Source organism: Pristis pectinata, chromosome 9 (assembly GCF_009764475.1).
Source record: "Pristis pectinata isolate sPriPec2 chromosome 9, sPriPec2.1.pri, whole genome shotgun sequence".
Taxonomy (NCBI): domain Eukaryota; kingdom Metazoa; phylum Chordata; class Chondrichthyes; order Rhinopristiformes; family Pristidae; genus Pristis; species Pristis pectinata.
Window position 1 is genome coordinate 26,123,887 of NC_067413.1, and position 26,126 is coordinate 26,150,012.

Consider the following 26,126-nt stretch of genomic DNA (forward strand, 5'->3'; position numbering starts at 1 on the left):
TTGGTTACAATCTCAGAATAAGCAATAGGCCATTTAGGATTGAGATGAGGAGAAATTTCTTCAGAGAGGTGGCAAATTTTTGGAATTCTCTGCACCAGAGGGCTGTGGAGGCTCAGTTGTTAGATTTCAGGATATTAATATTATTTTTATTTGAACTGATACCTTGTCATTGACTTCACTGCAGCATATGTGAAGGATATGAATACAAAAATAATCATTTTATGTTTAAGAGCATTGACTAGTAGCCAATCTAAGGTAGTAAGGAGATGGGTGATTGGAACGGGATGTCGGAAAGGGAGATGTAGCATAGTTTTTCCACATAACTGTATTTAGACAGAGTAAGATGGTAGGCTTGGCTGAAAGGCATTGGAATGGTCAATCCTGGAGGTGAAGCACATGAATGAAGGTTTTTGCAGAAAATGTTTTGTTAAGCCAGAGGTGATGGTGGAGAGAGAATCCTGTTTGTAGCAGGAAATGAAGATGAAAACCATTTCTTTGCTTTATCCCCAGTGGTAGAAAACTGGCTTAGTCATTATTGAGTGCTATGCAGATAGGCTGATATCACAGAAGCTCCAGAAAGATAAGAGTGAGCTGAAATGGGCAAAAGAACATACACCATCTCAAAAAATACTAGTGGATATTACATGAATTTGCTATTTTTTTGACTTGAGTATGTGTTTCTATCAAAAAGGAAAGAGATGGTCCTTATGGAAAAAGATCCCAGTTCATGACATGGTAATTAGACAAATGTCTTCAAATAGATGGGGTTTGATAAGTCAAATGACCCGTGTATATATTTGAAAAGTAAAAGTTAGCAGGGCTATGAGGAAAGAGAGTGGGACTAATTGACTAGTTGTTTCAAACTTCAAGCACAGGCATTTTGTGATGATTTTTGCTTCCTACACTTTCTTATCCTGCCATCACCTGTAAGATTCTAAGATTCATTCTTCCCATTTTATGAATTTAATTCAGATCCATTGAGTCAGTTCAGAAATGGATACAAGTGTAAATAGGGTCACAGAACCTCGTTGATGCCTGGAAAGGCATGCTAAACAGTCTGTGGGCCAACAAACATTTTGTTTTGGGCCCACAAATTGCAAGTTCAATAGTATACAAGACCGCTAATGAATCAGCTTTCCACACAGTCTTTCCTTTGCATCGTTTGCCAGGCTCTAAGAATCTGACTTGGGCAAGTCTTTGTGCTTTACGTAACTTACCTGGTTCCCAACCCCATTCCTTGATAATGACCTCCAGCACCATTCTATCATCTCCCTTCCCCAATGCCTCAGTTCTTTAGAACTCACAAGTTCAGTGTTTCTGAATAAAACACCTATTCAATTAATTTATCAACCAACAAAACATTAACGACATGGGCTAGCTATAGCTGTAAATTGACCTAAGAGTTCTAGAGATTTGTAACTCATGCTTTCTCTCTTAATCCAATGGCAGGTTCATTAACTCCAAGTACATCTGACAAGGATAATACCCCTTGAATCATACTGCAGTAACAGGGAATACTTTAGTTTCTATAGGAGGGGGACAAAAAATGGGAGAAAAGTGAAAAACAAAAGGCAAACAAAAAATGAACCATTTAGCAGATCTTAGTATAAAAACAAATTAAAACAATATTTGCATGTTTTTTTATTAAAAGCTTGTTCCAAAAAATGATAAGATTAAGAAATATTCTTTGGTTCTGTACATTTTTCTAATTTTGATTTTCTAACAATCTCTAACATTTAAAAAAAACAGAAGAGAGTCTGCAGATAATTTATTTACGTTCAAGAGACCTATTCAGATGGAAACCTGAAAGGAAAACTTCCATTGATGAAAAGGAGAGCAGAGTGTGTTTAGAACGCTCTCAGATAAGCTTTCAAATAATGGTAGTGTGCACAGTATCCAGCCAGAAATCACAATAAACAAATACATTTTTTTTTCTCTTAAAAAATTCTACACACAATTCTGTCTTTAAATATTAAACAATCTCTCTGCTTTGAATAAAAAGAGTCTGTAATTAGAAAAAAAAAACATATGCTCAATGCAGCAGCATTTTGGGGTCACAAAGTTAATTTCCCTACTTGGTTCCAAGGCCCTGAACTCATCAGCACTGTTACAGTGAAGTGCAAAACAGAGGCTAGAGGGACAAAGATTGAAAAAGGGAAGATGGTGGAATGCACAGACTGAAGCAAGAGAAATGGACACAGAGAAACAGATGCTCAGAAAAAGAGTTGGAATAGGATAGAAATATGAAAGAGCAACTAAGGGACTTGCGACAAACTGGTGAAAAAAAATAAAACATATGAAGTACAAGAATACAGACGTGAGAATAACAGAAAAGGCAGAGCCATAGGGAAACAAACAGAAAAAACAGGAAGTGGGTCACAAAGTCAAAAGGTATGATGCCCCAGTGGCTGACTAGGAAGTCTCCTCCAGCCTCCTGGCCACAATTGGCTACAGTACCCAGGCAAAGACTCTGACCAACATCCTATCAGTAGTGTGATATGGGAGAAATTTCCATTACTGTTCATCACCCTTTACAGTTACTCCTTATAAATAAGTGACATCAACTTGATCTTAAAAACCCTGCATTACAGTAAATCTTTAAAAAAAATATACACACAATAAATATTTTGAATTAAGCAAGCAGTAATAGAGAGTTCTGATCAAGTTTTCATCAATACAGAATTTGAAAACAAACTCTGTAATTCTCTCCTCCGCTAATTTAGTATCTTTTCTCTATATGAGTGAAAATTAATTGTTCTGAGAAATTAAAAGTGCAACATAACTGAGCTATGAGAGATTGCATTTGCAATTGGTTGGGGAGAAAACACTGAGCTGTTGGATGTCAGGGAAATTACAAAATTTCAGCAATATTACTCATTTATCCATCACCCACCTCAGCTTTGCGGACCTATCCTGACAAGTTGGTGACTAGGAAGCATGGAGGAGGCGGAAAGAAGATAATAAATTCAGCTTATACCCCCACGATTCACAGACCATCCTCAACCAGGTCTGACTACCTTTATCTGCATAATCAAAATATTATATTTTCAAACACTGTTTGCAACATGCCAGTAATGTAGAGTGATATTCATAATTAGCAAACAGCCATCAATTTTGCATATGGCAACAAAAACAAAATGCACATTGATAATATTTGACTAAATGCTCTGACCAAATTCCTTGATTAAACAACCAAAAGAATCCTTTTACAGCAAGCACAGTATGAAATAATGGTAACTGTTGACCGTCCAAAATGGTATCCCACATGATATTTTTGTAACTGTTAAAATGATTGTAATTGTTTTTATAATCATCTGAGTACAGAGGATTTAGGTGAAATCTAGTGAAAATTCATTGCTTAGAAAAATGGGTAAAGTTTTCAAAATGAACAGTAAAATAGATGTATTGGGAAAGAAATAGGGAAAGGTACTAAATGCATAGCTGTTTTGGAGAGTGGGCACAGGCATGATGTACCAAATAGGCCTTTATCCATTAGATTCTGATCCAAACAGTGTGAATATTTCCTGGCAGTTCCAACTGTTGAAAAGCAATTTGTTGAATTGTAATACTTAGATAATATTACTACTAATGGGCCTGTTAACTGGCCTTTGTTGTGAAGTGGCTGTGTTGTCAATGCCTACAGATATGGTGCTACAATAATGCAGTCTATTTTTAAGCCAGTGCTTGCATCCAGCCAAGCTCTATAAAGACAGAGGAGTGCAGCGATTTCTGTCCCGAAAGACTGCACTCTTGAGCAATGCTGGTCAGCAATTTAAATAACCGAGAAGAGCTTCATTCAGAATGCTGTTTCAAGATCAAAAGTAATGAATAAAGTAAAGATGTGAGCACTTATTAGGCAGCAACTTGATCAAAAAGGGTTCTACGGGTTGTACATGGAGCTGAGGTACAGATTAATAACAATTTAATTAGTGGTGGAACATACTCAAGGGGCTCTTGTTACTGTGAGAAGCAGTGCTGCTGAAGGTTGAGGAGGTGACTACGAGAGAAGTGGTAGGAGGCAGAAACACTGTTGAGTGCTGAACAGCTCTGCCAACTATAACAGGATTATTCTGTTTTAATAACAGAGAATGTCTGACTTACACAGAGGTCATCAGCACATGTAAACAAGCTAATATTTTGGGTTAAGATCATTCCATGAAGTAGGTTGATTGACTAGACAGGTGGTGCCTCAATTTAAGAAGTCTTCAGTTATAAATAAGCTCCCTTGTTCTGTATTTCAACACATTTCATTTTTTTTCTTGAGAGAAAAAAAGGCATTTAATGAAAAGTTGGCATTACAACTGGTTTGATGGTATTTTAAAGAATAATTTATCTCATCTCTTTTCCTTACTGGTGCTGACAAACCAGTTACATATTGCCAGAATTTTCTCCTCTTTGTTTAGCTTTCTTGCAATTTCAATATTTTTCTTCTTACCTACTGCTCACAGTCTGCATGAGTGTGGTTACTTTTTAAACATCTCTTGCACAGCGCTCTCCTTTCTTAAACTTAATTCTTTAATGCACTTTTAAAAAATTAATTTAAAAAATAATATCTCTGCGCTATCTCTGCGTCACAGTTTATGTCTAATTCACATGAAGCAATTTTATAAAATCAGGCCTGATTTCTAAACTTTAACGTGCTTGTTATCTCAATGAAGTGCTTTAGGGCAGATTTGTTGTACCTGCACCATGCACTGCAGTCCTGAAGCTTTGTTACATAAATTATAAAATTAAAATTTTGCTTTGTTTCTGCTCGCTGACACAAAGATCCCCAAGCATATTGTGCAGATTTCTCCCCATGCACTTGAGTTTCTAACCGTCCAGTGTATCACATCTCTAGTCACACAAAAACTCAGGACCATGATTGCAAATTTGCATCAATGCTTCTTCCTTGAAGGCATAGCCTCATTAGATAATACTCCCTCCTTCATTCAGTCTAGTTTCTCCAGCACAGATGGGAAGTAAACAAGGCTAAGTTCACTGCCAAAGTCACACACGATGGCAGCATTGTCCAAGACCAGTAGCTGTCGAACAAGCTGCAACTCATTACTTTTGCCCAGGTAGACAGTCTGAAGCAAGTCCCCGTAGCCAATGTCCCAGAGGCTGACGCAGCCTTGACCCCCAGTCACGAGAAGGTTATCGGATATCACCCCCAGACTAGCTCCGCAACCCATGTCCTGCAAGAAAATATTAAGAGGCAAAGAACTTAACGGGTAAGATGCAAAGAAACTCTTAATATAGACTTATAATGTTGCAAGATAATATTTTTACCTTTGTGCTTCCTTGAATCTGATCCAAAGGTTCCTATATTTGCAGCACTTGCTTTAACTGAAAACATTTCTTCCTATTCCCAGATCCTGGTATTTAGGTTCAAAGCTAGTCCAAAGTAATGGGATAAAAGTCTTTTCTACCTATTGGTTGTAGTGGCTCATAAGTGAAATGAGCTTGACAATTTCAGACTCACTGGCTTGTGTGGAATGTGAAAATCAATTTAGATTGATGCAAGTAACTACTCGCTGCCACCGTCAGGCAGGAGGTACAGAAGCCTGAAGTCCCACACCCCGAATGGCTTCTTTCCTATAATCATCAGGTTCTTGAACTGACCTGCACAACCCATGTCCTACCTTAGCAATGGGACACTATGGACAACATCTTGTGTTACCATGGAGTTGTCTCTGCTTTTCTTTTTAAACACTAATGCCTTGTTTTGCAGTCTTTTTTGCCCCCCAACTGTCTTGTATAATTTATGTACAACTTATGTTCTATGTTTTGTCTGAATCTACGTGCTTATGATGCTGCCACAAGCAAGTTTTTCGTTGCACCTGTACCTCACCATACTTGTGCATACAATAATAAACTTGACTTGAGTAGGAGAGAGATTTACTTTGGAACTCCAATGTGCTGTAATTCAATTGAGAGCACATACTGGTGACAATGGTTTCAGTTACCTTGATCAGCATAAAAATAGCAATGCAGTGTTAGTGGAAGCTGAACCTTGGACTTTCTTGTACCACAAGTAGTATTGAAACCAGCCCCTAATACCACAGAATATGTATCTAAAGAGGTGCATTGCAAATTCTTGATAACTCAAAAACAATGCGCTTTAAATTACAGACACTGCATTCTTGCACAGTTGCAGCAAGGATAAGCTGTTTAGCAGCTAATGAAGGTTACAAATTCTCGGTAAATATACTGTTCTGAAGGTTGTGTGATTCTCGATCATGCTGTCTCCATACACAAGTGTTCTGCAAATATGCAATAAATGCAAATCAAGATTCAAGTTACTTAATTGGAGAAAATTGGGGAAAAAAAAGAACACACTTTAGAGGAGTTTTCTGAATGATCTTCTGGAAAATGCCAGAGACGTAAATTTTAAAAGTTGATTCATGGACCTGGGATATGGGTTATACTTGCAAACATGAATTTGTTACCTATTCCTAGATGTCCAGGAAAGGCAATAATAGTGTTTCTCCATAAATAAATCCTCGTGCACACACATAGGGAATTTCAGAATTGTGAGTTAATGCCACAAGAACAAGGAGTGATGTCCATGTGTTTCATTTTGCCTATATGACTGCTCCTGTATTCCTTAGTGAGAATAGTCAAAAGAATGGGAACTGCCAGAAATGATGTGATTAGTCAGCTCATCCCAGTGCTGGAAGTGATGGAACCAAGCCTGAACTGGATGACTCTGGCAAAGAAGCTGGGTCTTAGCATCTTGATTAATGCCATTAAAACTCAAGCCGTTCTCCAGATAAATCCTTGCTGAATTCATCCTCTACAAACACATTTGATATCTGCATTCACTATCATGGAATAAGTATGGGGCTGGTGACAATGCTATTGACGAGAAGGTTGGAACAAGATTATTATAGAAAAAGATAGGACTGGTCCACAAGTTAAAGTCTTAAATTTGGGCAGATCTAATTTTGATTGCATTAGACAGGAACTTGCAAAGGTTGATTGGGAGAGTCTGTTAGCAGATAAAAGGACATCTGGCAAGTGAGAGGCTTTTAAAAGTGAGATAGGAAGATTTCAGGGCCAGAACATTCGGTTAAAGTGAAGGGAAAGGTGGGTAGAATTAGGGAACCCTGGTTGACGATGTCAGGTTTAGGCAACTGGGATCAAGCAAGTCCCTTGAGGATTTTAAGGTATGTAGGAGTACACTTAAGAAAGAAATGAGGAGGGAAAAAAGGGGCCGCGAGATACCTCTGGCAGATAAAAATAAAGGATATTTTAAAAGATGTTGTTAGTATACTAAAAGGGTAATTGGGAGATAGTAAATCTCTTTAAGCATAGTTATTTATTACGTCATTTAGACAAAGATCAGACCATTACATTTGATATTCTATCCTGCTTAATGGACCTTATTCCTTCAAATTAGCTTTTACATTTAGTTTAGTTATAGGTTACCAAGCAACACTAAAATAGTCAGAAAATGGAACAAAAATAACAACACCTACTTGCTGAATAGGAGTAGAGTTTGATACTAGTACTGCGATCCCATATACAGATGATGTCATCCAGTCCACCACTGATCACACAGCTTGAGGTACAGATGAGAGAAACAACATCACCACGATGACCATGCATGTGACTCATTCGGCTTCCGGTTAATACATCCCAGAGACAAATAGCCCCATCTTGCCCTCCACTAGCCAGTGTCATTGTCTGAAGGGAGAAAGAAGACACTTGAAGAACTGCAACCGTACAAGCTAATAAAGCCGATCGGAAAAGTGACCGGCAGTCCTTCAGCTTGCCAATGCTCATCATGATTCACTCAAAACACATGACATAGAACACATGACTGGGGTGATACAAGCAAGAAAATCAAACATGAGATGGTACGACTTAATCTTAAAAGATGGTACAAATATTGGCAGTTGTAAACTGCTTTTAATAGATGTTTTTTGTTTCTCCAGAAAACAAGTGGAATGCTAAAGCTATTATTGTAAATCACATGGAAAATGGAAATTTCCAAAATGTGAATTTTTCTAGCCATTTTATGAAGAAAAATTACCATCATTCCCATTTTGTTCCTTTCTTGAACCTCTGATCATGCAGTATTTGCTTTCTTTACAGTTGCTAATTGCCGTTCCTGGCTTGTTGTATGGACATGACAAGGCTGTTGAGGATTCACTTTCTTACATTATAAACACAATACTTGCTCTATGACTCCAGTGCTATTGCTATTTTGTTGAAGATGATGGTGTTCTGCTAATATTGTGGATCCCTAAAAAAATGTCCCTATCCCTGCAATGACTGATAATTTCAGGCACCAGGCAAAATTTGATCATACGGTACTTCTCTGCGCTAGAAAATTGGTCTGATCAGAGAGAGAGTATGCCATAACGGACCTCACCTTATCTCCTGGTTACCAACACTTACTAACAGCGACCAGTAGATTCAGGGACATAGCTCAGGAAGAGCACAATTTTTTTTTGAATAGCAACTTAGTCATGCCAACACATTGCAATTCACTACGTGTGCATATGCTTATTTAAGTAAACATATACATGTAGAAAGGAAAAAAAACTTGCTTTCACAAACATTAACAACTACCACAGGATGTCCCACACTACTTCACAATCATTTTGATACTTTTCAAATAATGTCACTTTTGTTTTGAGAGCAAAATTTGAACAAACCAAATTTATAGGCCAGCAAATAAGAATATTTGGGACCATGGCATCAATGTATGATTGACAGATGGTGCCTTGTTTTAATCTCCTTTGGAAGACAAAGCCATCAACAGTTTGCATGTTCTTTGTGTGTTGAACACATTATCTTCTCACTCAAAGACAAGAAACAGGCTTTTATGCAAGTAAAAGCAGAGATTTTGCTAGCACATTAATGCCTCTGTTGCATGAAGATTTGCAGCAATTGTAGAAATTTATCTTCACATACAGAACATTAGTGTACAACTTAACATAAAATACACTAAAGTAATACTATTATTAGACTGCTAATACTAAGAAAAAATGTATTTTGCTTGGAAGCAGCTATAGTATTAGCAGTCTAATAATTGATAGTATTAATTTAGTGTATTAATACTATCAATATAAAATATATTTTTCTTTGTGTTACCTGGTCTATATAAACCGCAGTGATCCCTCCTGAGTGACCCTGCAAAGTATAAAGGCAACAGGAGTCCTCAAGCCGATATATCTGTAAGAGGAAAAGAAGCTCAATAGCAGCATACTGCAACAAAGTGCAACTATTCTTTCAAATTACTGAAAATGAGCATGGGATCACACTACACAGTTAAACTATGCCTTAGTGGGTTGGCAGAGCAGTAGTAAATGGAATTTTAATTCAGACAAGTGTGAGCTATTGCATTTAGGAGGTCAAATTCTGGTAGAACATATAGAGTAAATGGCAAGGACCTTAGGAATGTTTATGATCAGAGAGACTTTATGCTGCAAGTCCATTGTTCCTTGAAAGAGAGACAGGTCGATAAAGTAGAGAAAAAGGCATTTGGCACCCTCCACTTGTTTCATAGACCACGATATTTAGTACAGGACCTGGGAATGTCATATTGCAGCTGTACAAAACGTTGGTTAAACCACAGAGTATTATATAGAGTTCTGGTCCCCGTACTACAGGAAGCTGTGGTAGCAAGAGAGTGAAAGCACAGAGATTCACCAGGAAGTTGCCAGGATTTAAGAATTATAGTTATAAGGAGAGATCGGATTGGCTGGGTTTACTTTCACTGGAATGTAGAAAGGCTGAGGGTGACCTTATAAAAAGGTTTGTAGAATTATGAAGGGCATAGATGAGATAGATAGTCAGAACCTTTTCCTAGAGCAGGGAAGCCTAGAACTGGAGGAAACAGGTTCATTGTGAGAGGGGAGAAATTTAAAGGAGATCTGAGGGATAAGTTTTCCACACAGAGGGTGGTGAATATCCGGAACCAGCTGCCAGAGGAGGTAGGTAGAGGCAGATACGATTACAATGTTAAAAAGGTGTTTGGACAAGTACTTAGATATGAAGAGAGATACAACCTAAATTGACAAATGGGATTTGTGTAGATAGACATCATGGTGGGCATGGAAGAAGTGGGTCATAAATGCTCATTTCTGTGCTGTATGTTTCTATGATTCCTATTGTATCCTAATATTACAGACTTGTCTATTTCACATTTGTTAAGGAACTGTAATTTCTAAAAATGTGGAGGTTGAAGCCACCCCAGTCCCATGGACTCCACAATTATTTCAGCTTTCTCTAGGCAGATAGCAAGCACTGTGGCTCTGAGCAGCAAAACAATGTTAACATTAAATGTGTGAATATTATCTCCCCAATCAATAGACTGAGCAGTACCAGTCAAATGATGGTACAGCTGGTTGGAGTGAGCTTCAGCAGCATCTGTTTTTCTCTGGGTCCCAGTCAAGATTGGATAGGAAAATGCAGCCTCACATAACAAATCTCATGCTCACTTATCAGTTCTCAGCAGTTTCTCATTGGGAACATAATGGAGAAAGAACTTTTTCTGTGTGTTCAATATTTATCAAAATAAGTGAAGAGATGCACTTCCCTCTAGATGAAGTAGAATGTTTTGGTAAATCAGCATATAAAATAATAGGTTAGTATTTCTGATGGCTCCCTTTATTAGCACTGACATCCAAACATTGACTTTTGTTTTAGATTCATGGAGTTATATAGCATGGAAACAGTCCCTTCAGCCCAACTCAACCATGCTGATCAAGATGCCTATCTTCACTAATCCCATTTGCCTGCGTTCAGTGACGATGTTTCTGAGTTTTGCTTCTTTTATTTATTTTACTTAAATTATATTCTCCTTAGACAGTCCCTCCTGATTGAGGATGACTTGTTTCCACTCCAGATCTATGATGACCAACTTGAGATCTACAGAGGACAATAGAAAATGCTGGAACTATTCAGCAGGTTGGGCAGAAACTGACTTTTCCTCAACTGGACATGTTGGCACACTGGAGGAGGTGGTAAATTTCACCACGGATTCCTGTCTTTGCTGAAAGGTGGCTTCCAAGAGGTGTTCCAGGTTATCAAAGACCTCAGTGTGGATCTTCATTGTCAGTGACAGTGCAATGGGGGCAGTTGGTAGAGGGTCTTTGCCTTGTGACTGTTCTTACCAATTAAAATCACAAAAAAATGTTTGAATGAAGGCTAACCTTTGGATTATTTGCCTTCATCCTCCCGGTTTGCCAGTTCACTTGTCCTGAATGGGTACAACAGGAGTGTCATTCAAAGCATGACACATCCCATATAATGGGCATCTTCTGCTGAAGAGTAGTGCCAGCCCAAATTATGCATTCTAGTCCTTCAATGTGGCATGAAACTTTTATCCAGATCTGAGATTATTACCAACAGAATACCAATGCCACTTTAAAGGCAGCTGAATTATACTCACTCTCAGCGTGTGATCTTGACTACCAGTTACTACACGGCCAGCAGCTGCTTTCAGTACTGTGATGGGCTTTTGATGTGCACAAGGAACCATGTGGGTCAACTGACAAACAATGACATCATCACTGTTGAAAACTGGCGATGAGGGGATGCTGCACCTGTTGGGTGTTCCTGAACAGAAATGGAGTTAATGCTCCAAATATGAAATAACAAGTGATTTAACAATTTGTATGTAAACAGCAACTTTAACACAGCAAAATGTCTCAAGTTTCTTTACAAACAAGTTGTTTGAAGAATCCAGCAGCTTTTTGACAGTAACATTAAAGGAAGTGGCTGAAGGCACATCTAAAAAAGTAATTTCGTTGAGATTTTAAGAAGTGTAGCGATCTGTCAAGGCATAGAGATAATAAACTCCAGAGCACAACAGTTGGTCTGCCACTGACGGAGGAATAAGAGATGGAAGGACATGCAGAAGAATAAGGTCATAATAAAAAGAATGCTAAATTGGAAACTCAACTTATTTCGCGGTTCATTTCATTACTGATTATATGTATAGTATGCAGGTTTTATGCTGTTCATTTATAACAGACTTAAAAAATGCTTAGAAGGCTATGAATTTAAGGATAACAATTCTGTAAGTATAATACATATCAATGAGCTGTTGGAAGTAATTTAGCAAAGATTGGAATAGTTGGGCTATTTTATTAATTTGTTAAACATCAAATGGTAATCATACAATAGAAATAGAACAGTACAATATAGTATAGAAGGCAGCTATTTATGTCTGCTCCAGCTTTTTTGAGGTGCAATCAAGTTAGTCCCACACCTACTGCATAGTTTATCAAAGGAAATCAGGTTTAGGATTAGTTAACATGCTCTCAACCAACAGTTAACAATGGGAAATGGACAAGCAAGGTCAGAAACAGAAGGAAAATAGCCACTTAAAATAAATATATTTGCCATACCTCGGTACTGTAGCTGGTTAAAAGTCTTATCGGTGTCTAAACAATAGAAATCTAATGAACCATTCAGTCTTGCTGTAACAATTCTGTAAAAGAAAGCAGAGTTACTTTACTAAGCAGTTATTATTTATATACAGACATATGACAATTTCCACGTTCTGGCATGGCAGCCACAAATGCATGTTTCCAAACTGGCCCAATCAATTTAAAGACAAATTTTACATTCATTAGATATAACAATCATAGCTGATTTTACAGCAATGGTATGTATTAACAATTGTAAAGAATATGAAGTAGCTCTTAAGTACTTTGAAAAATATAAAAAAATAACTATGGCTAAATCTCAAACAATAAAAGCACCTGTCAGCATGGAAAGAAGTTCCATAGAAAGTCTACAGATTGCTGCTTTTGCAGCAAATAGGTTAAAAATTCACCGCAGGATCTAGACTTTCAATTACACTAATCATTAATACTGCACCCAGTTGGTGCCATTTATCATTTTTCACCTCAGCAGGTGAAAACATCCTGCTGAGTCTATCAAAGTTTTATGTTTATTTCCTTATAATATAGCAAAGATCACACTAAAAGAAAAATTGATAGTAAAGCAGTTTGGATGCTTGAAAGATAATGATAGTCAAACTGAAGTTTGTTCAAACGAGTTCAATCATTTGCACATTTCTTTTTAAGGTGGGTGGCTAATATGTAGTTAGAGAAAACATTCAATATGAAGCTGAGAGTAAAGTAAGCCATGTTTCAGTCAAACCATCAAGGTTCATCCAGAGTGCATCCTTACATCATTAATAGAGATCATGAAAATATCAAAAGACACCAGAGCACACACAATCCTATGAAACAGAACCAACTTGAGCTAAAGAAAGGATTTGGCTATGAACTTCAAATGGGATTCAGGATGTTATCCAAGGATTCATGGGGTACATCCACGCCATATATCCAATTTCTACCTGTTTGTGATAAATGCCAGTGCTGTTATCCCTGACGAACCCTCTTCACTACTGCAACGTAGCATTCCATCTGCAGCATTCCATATCTGAAATAAGCCAGAGTCAGGTTTAGATATTAAGACTAGTTATAATTTATACAATAAATCTGGATTTAATTTTAATACTAAAAAGGCCCATAATATTTTTCTCTCCATTCTTCTCCCTGCTTTTCTGTAGGTTCAGAACCACCTTTAAGGAAGAGTTCCATTCACATCCGACACAGTTTTAAATCTCACCCAGTATGCTTCAAGGCAAAACAATAAGTGATTTAACTCTATTAGAACATTTTGGGCAAGTCTTTTGCTCTTCATAACACTCATCTGGTTAAGACAGCTTTGTGGTGTACAGATCAGGGAAACCAGTGTCAAGTACAGCATAAAATACAGAGGATATAATGAAAATTACTAAACATGAAAAAATCCTAATCTATCAGATTACGGAATAAATAAATACTGAAACCAATTAAACTGAATCTGGTGATGTCAGACTCCTGCACAAGTTACTAATGAACCTCTAGGCAGAAACAGCGGTGCGAAAATCTCGGAATCATTCAAGAAACGGTTGCAAGCTGTACTGAGAGTGAGAGTGGAGCTCAACGGCACTAGTTGGATAAATGATCGCTTAGTGGGATTCTACCATGTATTTAGCTGTAATCTACTAATTAACATACAAGGAACAGCATCTCCAATTTCTCCTTTTCAATACTTCTTGGAAGAATTTCCAAAAATAATTAAAGCTTCAATTTATGAATTCCGCAAAAGTTAAGAAGAATAGAATTTTTACCTCAAGTCGCCCATTGCTTCTTCCTGTTACAATCAGGTTGCCCTGTATACCTAAACTCCAAACAGAACTTTCACAGTCTCCACCCCACATAGAAAAGGGTGAGGTTTTCTCACACACAGGAAATGGCTCATCTCCTAAACTCCGCCTCCTGTGGTTGCGGCAGTCATCCCAGCCTTGTGAGTTTAGAGTCACTGATGTTTGAGAAGACTTCAGAGGTGCTGGGCGAGATGGATAACTCCTCAGGTTTTGCACATTCAGCATTTTATGATCCTCATACGCTTTATCATAAGCTCGACCAAAGTCATAGCCAGTTTCTTGTGAACATTCAGAAATAATTCGCTGCCTGGGAACTGCAGACTCTCCTTTCATCTGCTCTGCAAAGTTGGTGTCTATCAAACTGGATAGATCTGGCTGATCGGTGAAAAGAAGGGGTTGGGTCGGAGTCAGTCTCCTCTGGTAGTTGTATCCATTCTCGTATATATCATCTTCTCCATTTTCAGGATCTGATATATACTCCCGGCTTTCTTGCCGCTCATGGTAAATGTTGCTGTCCCTCCATTGCCTAAAAATATATGATGGAAAAGATCAACTTTAAAGCATTTTCTAACTTGCCTGAAATTCAGAGCACCATAGTTCCGAAGCAGAAAGCAGTTTTCACATACAGAATACTTCCACAATTCTAATGTTTTGGAGTACAGTGGGCTGTTTTGGTCCAGAGAACCTATTTGCTTTGCAGTCAATGCAGTGCAGATTCAGTGGGTTCCTGAGATGAAGTGTTTATCCTTAGGGCTATGGGTGCTTGGTCAGGGTATATTCAAAGCTGAGATCAATAAGATTTTGAGCACCAATAGAATATAGGAATCAGGCAGAAAGGGAGGACGAGACACCCAACTTTAGTTATTAGTGATGCAGGCTCCATGGGCCACATGGCTGTTGTAGAGTCTGTCATAGAGTCATACAGTATGGAAACAGACCCTTCAGTCCAGTGTCTGTACCAAGCATCAATTTACACTAATCCCATTTTAGTCTCGCCACATTCCCATTAACCCTCAAGATTCTACCATTCACCTACACATCAGGTGCAATTTACAGTGGCCAATTAATCTACCAACCTGCATGTCTTTAGGATGGGGGCACCCAGCAACAGGGAAAACCTTAACCCTAGCTCCACACAGAAAGTACCCGAGGTCAGAATTGAGCCCAAGTTGGTGACACAGTGAAGTAGCAGATCTAGCTGCATCACAGTGTCACATGTGTCTGCTTCTATTTCCTACGCTCTTATGCCTGTTCTTATGTTCCTTCACCCTATATGGAAATTTGACTTCTTTAAAATATATATAAACAAAAGGTTTTATTTGCAAAACAATAGTTGAGTACATTAAACAAAAAAGATACTCTCCCTTATAAAGTACAGCTCTATGTTTAAACATACATGTACTTTGGGAGAAGCACTTAATCCATGATCACATTAATGTAAAAACATAAAATTAAATTCAACCAATATGATCAACTTGTAATCAGTTCATTAATTAGTTTGGAGCAAGATTTTGTTTCTGATTTAAAACTGGCAGACATTAACTGCAGGAACACAAATGTTGTCCTATTAAACTTGCTCATAGCATTCAATTCCCACTGGACTTCCCTTGTAAATCATTCTACAGTCTGTATCCCTTGGATGTAAAGTCCCTTCTGACAAGGGATGACATCACAGTGTGACACATAAGAGAGACTGCAGATGCTGGAAATCTGGAGCAACACACAAAATGCTGGAGGAAGTCTGCAGGTCAGAAACATCTATGAAGGAAAATGAACAGTTGACCTTTCAGGTCGAGTCCTGATGAAGGGACTCGACCCGAAACGTCGATAGTCCATTTCCCTCTATAGATGCTGCCTGACCCACTGAGTTCCTCCAGCATTTTGTGTGTTGACTCACGGTGTGGAACATTGTTTGATTAAATCTAACAAGCAAATTACACTACTTTGCACCTAGCTTATCTGCTACAATGCACCAAGTGTAACACTTCCTAAGCACAAGAAGGTTCAAATGAAAACTTGAGGTTCAATGGTAGAAATCTAACAATTTGAACTGAGTGAATGAATGCTTTACCTTGAGTTTGATATGATAGTCAGACAATCACCGGTCTGTGCATCCCACACTCTGATCTGTCCAGAGAGGCAGGAGCTGACTAACAACATCCCATCACTGGCCAAGCATTCAATATCCTAAAGGAGAAAAAGCATTTAAAGAAAATAAATAAATAAATAATGTGCTAGCAGGAACGTTACGGATAATGCGAACAGGGCCAAGGCATATACAAGTTTTAAGTATTTCCAGATTTCAGTCTTTGTGTTGAATTTTATTTCAAAACAATAAAAAAAGCACAGTGGACACAAGTGGAATATGAATTTCTAACTCAATATAGTACACCAAAGATTATTCTTTTCTTTCAAGACTCTTCCATAAATGCTTCAACTTAAAAGTAAAGAACTACAATAACGGAAAAACCCTGAAAGATTCAGGAGATCACGCAGTATTTATGGAGAGATTAAAAGGTTAACTGATGAACTTTCCATCTCTGCTGATACTGCCAAATTCAATACTTTGAGTAATTCAAGCATTTTCTTCAGTTTAAGTCAGCTCTGAAACTCTAATAACAGCTATTATGATTGCATTGCAATAATTTTGGTAGCAAAAGCCAAAACCTGAAAACATACCACATGAAATGGGTCAATGGGTTGAATTAGCATTTAAGTATAGTCTTCCCAAAGGACTGATTTATTTATATTAAATTGCTAATAATAATTTAATGCTTTCAGTTGAGCTAGTATATTGCATGCTTAAGCTAATCTTAAAACTGTAAGAGCTCTGTAAGTTTTGAAACTGTATTAAATTAACTAGGTCATATATGTGCACTAGAATGTGAAAAATGCCTACAAAATATGCCAAATTGCTTTAAAAATGTAAATGGTTTATAAATGTTCTTCACAGAAACAAATTTTTCATCCTTACCCAGTCTGGATGACAAAAACCACATTACGTTAGGGCAAAAAGGGGCCATGTAAAGTCTTTGGCGAGTTGGAGTAAAGAGAATCCCAAAGCATTTTAGACATACACTAAAAACAAGAGATAACTAGGGAGAGGGTATGACCAGCCAAGGACAAGAACGCATTTATACCTGGAGCCAGAGGAAGTGGGCAAGGTACTAAATGAGTGCTTCACATCAGAATTCACCAAGGAGAGGGACATGAAAGCCAGAGATCAGAGAGGGTATGATGATATTCTGGGGCAAGTTGATATCGACATGGACGTGGTGATGGGGCTCTTGAAAAATATTAAAGTGGCTAAATCCCCAAGGCCAGATGGGACCTCTTCTAGGTCATTGAGAGAGGCAAGAGAGGAGATTTCTGGGGCCTTAACAGATATCGGTGTATACTCTTTCGTCACTGGCAAGGCCCCAGAGGACTGGAAAATAGCCAATGTTGTTCCTTTGCTTAAGAAGGGCAATACAAACAAATCATGAAATGATAGCCTTACATCAGTGGGAGGGAAATTATTGGAGAAGATTCTTAGGGATAAGATTTACTCGCATCTGGAAAAGCATAGACACATTAGACATGGCTTTGTGTAGGGGAGGTCATGTCTCACAAACTGGATTGAGTTTTTTTTTGAGGAGGGGATGAAGATGATTGATATGGTTAGGACAGTGGATGTTGTATGCACAGACTTTCGTGAAGTTTTCAACAAGGTCCCTCATGGTATGCTGATCCAGAAGATTAAGGCACATGTTATCCATGGAGACTTGGCACCTGTATAAAAGTTTTGTTAGGCCATATTTAGAGTATTGTATGCAGTTCTGGTTGCCACATTACAGGAAGGACGTGGAGAGGGAGCTGAAGAGGTTCTCCAGGTTGTTGCCTGGATTAGAGAGAATTAGCTATAAAGAGAGGTTAGACAAACTTGGATTATTTCCTCCAGAGCGCTGAAGGCTGAGGGGTGATAGAAGTACACAAAATATTAAGTCTTTTTCCCAGGGTAAGCTTTAAGGTGAGGGGGGAATGTTTAAGGGAGATTTACAAGTTTTACTTTACACAGAAAGTGGTAGGTGCCTGCAATGCACTGATAGGGGAAGTAGTGGAAGCAGATATGATAGCAACTTTTAAGAGGCATTTAGAAAGGCACAAGAACAGGCAAGAAATGGAGGGATATAGACCATATGCAGACAAATGAAATTAGTATGGATTGGCACCATGGTCAGGACAGTCATTGTAGGCCAAAGAGCCTGTTCCTACATTGCCTTTTAATGTTCCTTGAAGTAACCTAGCTAACAGGACACTAACATTTACCGTAAGAGGATTTGAATACAAGAGAGAAGTTTGCTTTAGATATAGAACCCAGGTGAGACCATGTAGGGAACATTGTGTGTAGATCTGGTCTCCCTATTTAAGGAAGTATTTCCATGCGATAGATGGAGTGCAAAGGTTCACTGGAAAGCAAGATTTGATATATGAGGAAAGATAAAGCAGACCAGAGTTATGCACTCTTCAGTTTGGAAGAATGAGAGATTATGCCATTGAAACCGACGATATTCTTAAGGCACTTGACAGAATAAATGCCAAGTTGATTTCCCTGTGGCTTGGGTAGAAACAGTGGTCAAATTTTCAGGCTGGGGATGAAAAACAATTTCATCCAGAGGGTAGTGAATCTTTGGATTTCTCGAGTTCAAGAGGCCCATGAGGCTCAGTTGCTGAAGATATTCAAGACAAAGAGTGACAGATTTTTAGTTATTAAAGGATATGGGGGTTAGTGCAGGAAAAATATCAGCTACATTCTTACTGATTGGTGGAGGCAGCAAGAGGGCTAAATGGCCCACTCTTGCTTCTAATTGTTAAGTTATTTTTGTTATTTGTTAAAGAATTTTTTTTAGGGTTAAGCAATAAATATGGGATTGTGAGCTATGAGAACACATAAAAGAGATAGCATGGATGGCAAAGAAGCAAACACATGATTGTTGATGTCAATCTGATGTACATGTACACCATGTAATAAGGAAAAAAGAGTATTATATCTTAAAATGGAGCTGTTTAAAATGTAAGTTATGGTGCAATAATCAACATGTTGGGAATTTTAACTTAGCCACAGGCAGGACTGAAGTCAATCTATAAATGCACTTCTATCTGTGGGAGAAGATGCTTAACAGATGCAAATATGAAGCTGGAAATTAAGTTGCTCATATATTTTTAAATTACTCAACATACATTAACACTGATGGAAGCTTACAAGTAAATTTCTTGCCTGCCCTTTAAGTGCAAGTAACAGCTGTGCTCTGACATATCAAAGGAGAATTTAAGTAAATTCGAAGATGTTGACTTAGTTCTTGGTCAAATGCAAACTCAGTAGCTTGCAGCAAAATTACAATTATACTGAATGAAGCTTATAATTTGGACTGTATGCAAAACCAAAGGATGAGAATCATCTACCTGATGAGACAAAAATACAAAGTAGCATTTTGACACAATGTTAGTTATCCATTCTGGGACAATGATATATTAGACACATCAATGAACTTTGCCAAATACAAATAGCTTCACATGACAATTTAGCCAATAATGAAAACAATTACATTAATGTAGCATCATCACATTTCTCATAAACACATCAGGGCTTCACAAATTATAAGGTACTTTGAAATGAGTTGTTATTAGGTCATGGGTTTCCTATTAAAAAATGCTTTACTTTTAATTCATTCATAAGGTCACTGGCCACCTCTGTGTGCTCTCAATAAGGTGATGGTGAGCCAGCCATTAAATTCTGCACCATGCTGTTTGGTAAGGAATGTTGAGGATTTCAACCATGTGAAAATAATTGAATATATTTACAAGTCAAGAGTGGCAACATTTTTACAAGATAACGAATAACCTGGAGATGGTGCTGTTGGCATGCATATGCTGTTATTGTCCTTCTAGATACTAGAAATAACAGGTTTGAGAGGGCTATAGAAATCTTGATATATAGTTGTAACATATCTTGCACATAATACATTCTGTGGTCATGGTGCAGCCAGTGTATCTTTAAGCTACTAAACTTGATAACGTGCTGCAATACAAATTATTGTGGGATATAAAAGCTCATTTTGAAGGAAATCTACCACCCATAAGACACTTATTTAGTTGAATTTTCTACACTTGCCTAGATGAGTGCCACTCCAATTATATTCCTTTAGGGAGTCTGCAAGTGAGGCATTTGCCACAGAACAGTGACTGCAATTTTATGTGGTCATTCCAGTTTGGTTTCTACTCAATGATAACCCCACCACAGAATGGTGGGAGTGTTCAACAATGGTACTACCATTAAATGTAATAGAAAAGTGATTTTAAGTACTTTTTAAATTCATTTTCAGGCTTCACTGGCAAAGCCAACATTTTTTCCCATCCATAATTTCCCTTCAGAAGCTGCAGTGAGATGCCTTTTTGAATTGTTGTAGTCTTTCTGGTTAGGCTTACTCTTGTTAGAGATGGTCATCGTCTGAAATAAATGCAGTGTAAATGTGACTTGTCACTTAGCAGGCGAAGCCTGAATGCTGTTCATGACTTGTTGCCTGTGGACATGGACTGCTTCATGATTTGAAGAATTTCAGGATTCTGATGAAGGGATTCTCTCTAAATTTTAGTACAAATCCCAAGAGAGCAGGGCACTGGCCGACTATGCATTGTGTGTCTTTGTTTTGTCCAAACCCAACATACAAACTGGTGGCAAATCCCATTTTATTTTACTCTGTCACAGTGGTCTGGTGCAACTAAATTTTTTTTAGGCTATTTCAGAGGGTCAAACAATCCAGTGATTTCAGGTCAGATTTATCTACCTAACTGAATTTAAATTCCTTCTAATCTCCAGATCATTAGTCTGGGAGTTTGGATTACTAGTCCAGTAGTATAACCACAATGTTGCTGCACCTCGTTGAAGATATTCATCTACTAGCAAGATCACAGTTTATACTAGGATACACTGGTTTCCAAACATTCGCTCACCATTAAATGTCCCTTCAAAATTAGTGGCAGGGTTTCACTGATGGGTGGTGAGTAACCATAGTCATCACAGGGTAGGTCTCCACGTCGCCTTCTCCCATGAGAGAGACCACCCTGGCCGTAAGTTTTTGGACAGAACACTTTATACAAGCAGAAGAGCAAAATTACAAGGAGGACTCCAGATGCCAGCCCAAGTGCTCCAACTCTACAAGACAGAATAGAGCAAAATCCAAAATTAAAAATAAAATATCAGCACTTGATTCAGTAGTTATTAATGGTCAAGTTTTCTAAATTTAACGTCAGCAAATTTAATACAAACATTAATGTCTGGCCAATATTATACCAGCAAGAAAAGCATCAGTCTGGTGCCTGCTCAAGAGCACAAAGTATTTACACTTCCAAGTTAACTGCAATCAGACACAGGAAGTATCAATCCAACTAACTGAATCAATTCTTTCACAGTTCTTTACCACGAACAAAATGCAAAATGGGAAAGCCAAGAATTTCACTTACAAAAGCCTAAAAGATCAAATGAAAAGTGTTACAAAAAGATCCCAATTTATTGAGCGAAGTGACTTCTCAAGGATATGGCTACAGCCTTCCAATCCTTCCTTGGAAATGATGGTAGTGCCAGAGGACTGAAGGAAACCAAATGTTACACCCTTGTTTGAAGTGGGGTAAAGGGATGAACTTGAAAACTATAGACCGTACGTTAATTATCTTTTTTTAAAAAAAAGTATGTATCGTAAATGAAAGGATTTGTTAAAAGCAAGAAAGGTTGACCAAACTGAAATAACAGACAGGGTTATTGAGTTGAAATGCAGTTAATGTTTACATCAACTTTCAAAAGTTGTTTAATAGTGTATCGTGCCATGGACTTGTTAGTGAACTTGACGCTCATGGGGCAATAGGGACTATGGTAGCATTGGTGCAAAGGAACCAGGGAGTAATGATGAATGGTTTATTGGAGATGGATAAGGTAGCTGAGCAGCAATGATCATACTGAATAGTGGAGTAGGCTTGAAGGGACAAATGGCCTACTCTTGCTCGCACTTTCAATGAGTCCATACTTCTATGACTAAAGGATATAGATCAGTATTTCCCAAGGTTTAGTATTGACCCCTTGAGTATACAGGACATAATTTCAAAGTTTGTAGATGTCCCAAAACTCTCAAATGTAGTAAACAATGAAAGCAAAAGACTTCAGGAATGCCTAGATGTAAGAAATGTGCACACATACAGAAGATGAAATGTAACACTGAGAAGTGTGAAGTAATCTGTTTTAGTAGGAAGTATGAGGAAAAATGTGAACAAAACAGTATAATTTTTAAGGGCGTTAGAACAGAGCAACCTGAAAGTATGTCCTTGAAAATGGCAGGACAAGGTTAGAAAGCATTTGGGATGACTCCTTAAAAAGAATACATACAAAAGTAAGGGTTATCTATAAACTTTTGTAAATACCTTAATAATTTTATTTCTAATTCTGGCATCATACTTTTAAGATATGTTCAGAAAAAAATATTGGAATGATACAGGGATAAGGGATGAAAGTAGTTTGTAACTTAGAATGAATGAAGATGAAGTTGTTCAAAGCAGTTGAGGCTGAGCAGAGGTGATTAAGGGAAAATTTGATAGAGATGTTCAAAATCAAAGCTGTTATGATGTTCACAAATAAGGAGAAACAGTTTCCAGTGGCATAGGTCAGAAAACAGATACTCAATAAACGAAAAGTTCATGAAGAAAAATATTTTTTTTTTGCAGTGAGTGGGATTTGGAATGTACCACCAGAAGATAATGGTTAAAAAACTAGATTCAATAGTAACATTTATAAAGTACCATATTAATAAAATTACAGGGCAATGGATTCAGACTAACTGGACTGCTTTATCAAAGAGTCTTTATAGACATAACAGGTCCAATGACTGTATGAATGAAGACTTGTAAACATCTGTTCATGCTGATATACCAACACTTCAATCATATGAAGCTGACATGTCGGGCAATTCCTACATAGAGGATGTGATTTCATCCACATATCATAGCCAGACTACTGAACTTACAACACACTTTCAGTTTAATAAAACCTGCATGTGCTAAAAACCAGAGATCACAGCTACCATATGCCATTACAATACATACAAAACCAATCCTAGCATTACATATATTTAGTGTGGTTTAAGAACACTAAATAACCGTAATAATGGTAATTGTAATTAAGATCTCCAAGAGTTTACTTGTAAAGTGTGACATCCAAATGAACATGTGATTTAGAGGAAGTATGCTGCTTATTTAGATCCTTTGCCCAGTTTCCATCAATGTTTTTTGCCTCTCCGTAATCTGCTGGGAACATGGAATGGTATCGCTTCGCATCTTGAGGGTGTCTTGCATCCAGTGCATCTTGCAGACTCAGATGGAAGGAGACTGGGATGATGGGAAGAATACTGACATACCTGTTAAAAGAAAAAGCATCAGTTAAAATGGAATCTGTTCCAAAAATAGTAGGTAGCTTTATATTTTCAATATAATCTTAAATCTTTTTTGGGGGATACCCATTAGAGGTGCACAACTCATTTTAATAAACTCTGCAAGATCTTGTAAAAAGGGCAGTCAGCTATGGTTGTTGAATCAAACAGTTTGATGCATCGAATGTTAATAAACTCATAACTATACCATAATAAATGTTATAAATTATCCTGCTCAATGAGAGTTGAAATTATCAGCCTCACTCCAGGCTCTTGAGAAAAATGTACATTATCAAGCACCCACCTCCCATTTAACACATCCTTGTACATGCTGAAAAGTTCCTTGGCTCTTTTACTATAGCATTCCATGTTCCTTTAGAATATTGATTTTATTCAAGTTTATTTCAATTTTGCCTCTTAAAAAGGCTGGTCTCCCTCTTCATAGAGGACTATATTAACACAAATGACAACAGCATTCTACTTACTTCCTTGCCAAAGTGTTATTGTAATAACTGAAGAGTGTTGGCCAATGTCGGAAAGAAAGCTTCCGCCACATCTCCTCATCTTGAGCTCCCCATGTAATCTCCACTTTGAAATCATTTTCTGGGAGATTGGCCTCACTACGGACCTGCTCTTTGCCATCATCAGTTATATTTTCAGGAGAGATCATGGGTAAGGCATCAAGAGGATTTGAATTCTTGCTCTGATCTGTGTCACGTGACTGGTTCTCCAGTGCTGGGCTGACATCTGATGGGAAGCCAGGCAAACCATCCTTAGCATCTCCCCTTTGGAAAACTCCTGGTGGTACCGCAATGGATGCCAAGCCATTCTCCCCGAGTGGGCTCTGCTCAGTCACCTGTGCTGTTAGCAATGTCCTGAGGCCAGCAGGATCAGTGTATACAAGGATCCCAATCCATATGACAGTCCCCACCTCAAAAAGAAGAACAATCAGATAAAGGCACTATCAAATCCCAATACAGCAATGTACTAATGCACTGAAAATAAATTCTCTTTCAGACAGTACATCTCAGTTTCAGCAATAAGGAACTTCTGATACAGCTTGTTTACTAAGTAAACAAATAAAGGAAGCATTTTAAACATGCATGTAAATGTACTAATTAAGAGCAGGAATAAGCCACTCATCCTCTCAAGCCTGCTCTGCCATACTATAATATTGTGGCTGTTCTGATTGCAACTTTAACTTAGTATTTTTCATCCCGTTGCACTGCAAGAAATCTCTGTTAAAAATATTCAAAGAGTCTGCTGCCACCACTTTTTGAGGAAGAAAGTTTTAAAGACCTACCTACAGAATATTTTTTTGCCTAATTTCTATCTTAAATGAATGACCCCTTATTTTTAAAACATTGACCCCTAGTTCTAGATTCCCCAAAAGAGAAATCATCCTTTCTGCATCCAACCTGAAGATCTTGTATGCTTAACTGAGTCACCTTTTATATTTCTAAACTCAAGTGGATACATGCCTAGCCTACTGAACTTGTCCTCATAAAACAACCTACACATTCCAGTTGAATCCCAGAAACAGCAATTTTATGAACAACTCAACTTTAGTTGAGGTGGAATTCTAACCATGAAAGAGAAATACCTATTCTTTCTGAACTGTACAATTTGAATCACTCAAATATTATAACCCAGATCTTATTTACAGAACAGCTCCTCTAAAAAAAAAAGGTGTTTTGATTACAAGCTCATCCTCCCAACTTGAAGCAGGATCCTCAACTTTCTGACATGTGAACAAATGATTAACGAAGTTCACATGCATTATAAAAATATAATAGGAATGGATTGGTTGCATACAAATTACTATGAATGTGCATTGCTCCATCAAGGTGGACACTGCTGTGGTCTTTTTCTACATTTTTGTTTCTTCTTGAAGATCTTTAATCAAGGACCCATAATTTTTTTTTAAGTAATAATCAAAACTGCCAGAAATACTCAGGTCAGGCAGCAACTGTGGAAAGAGTAAGAGAGTTAATGCTTCAGGTCACTGACTTTCAACAGAACTGAGAAAAGTTAGAAATTCCAAACATGCTGCAAGTTGCACACGAATCACTAGAAGTTAACATGTGGGTTCAGCAAGCAATTAGGAGGGCAAATATTAGTCATTTTTATAAGAGGATCCGAGTACAACGAGGTATCTTGCTCCAATTACAATAGAGCCCTGGTGATACCCCCTCTGGGATACTGGGCACAGGTCTGTCCCAACTTAACAGCGACAGAGGGAGTGCAGCAATGTTTCAGTAGGTTGAGTCCTGAGATGGCAGGTTTGTTGTTCGGGAGAGAGTAAGCAGACAAGGCCTGTTTGCACTCCAGCACTCTGCAGAATCTAAAAGCGATCTCATCGAAATACACAAAATTCTTAAGGGGCTTAATAACAGATTATGTCATGGAGTAGGCATGAGGGATTGGATGGCTTATTTCTTGCGTTCTCAGAAGGCTGAGCAGTGGAAAGAACAAAGGGAATGTCTATGATAAGATGGAAGACCAGGAGA

The 26,126-nt window shown here is 37.9% G+C and overlaps 1 protein-coding gene across 1 annotated transcript in view; it reads right to left on the minus strand.

The window, feature by feature from the left end:
• Positions 1-1,628: 1,628 nt before the first annotated feature.
• The window catches only part of scap (SREBF chaperone), a 102,303-nt gene continuing 77,805 nt past the window's right edge, over positions 1,629-26,126 (minus strand). Inside the window, exons 13-23 of the mRNA XM_052022768.1 lie at positions 24,102-24,547; positions 23,389-23,604; positions 21,158-21,359; positions 16,239-16,354; positions 14,132-14,693; positions 13,310-13,395; positions 12,351-12,433; positions 11,390-11,556; positions 9,088-9,168; positions 7,469-7,671; positions 1,629-5,181 (exon numbers count right to left, since the gene is read on the minus strand). Of these exons, the coding sequence (XP_051878728.1) occupies positions 4,932-5,181; positions 7,469-7,671; positions 9,088-9,168; positions 11,390-11,556; positions 12,351-12,433; positions 13,310-13,395; positions 14,132-14,693; positions 16,239-16,354; positions 21,158-21,359; positions 23,389-23,604; positions 24,102-24,547 (2,412 nt within the window). The 3' untranslated portion in view covers positions 1,629-4,931. The remainder of the gene's footprint in view (positions 5,182-7,468; positions 7,672-9,087; positions 9,169-11,389; positions 11,557-12,350; positions 12,434-13,309; positions 13,396-14,131; positions 14,694-16,238; positions 16,355-21,157; positions 21,360-23,388; positions 23,605-24,101; positions 24,548-26,126) is intronic.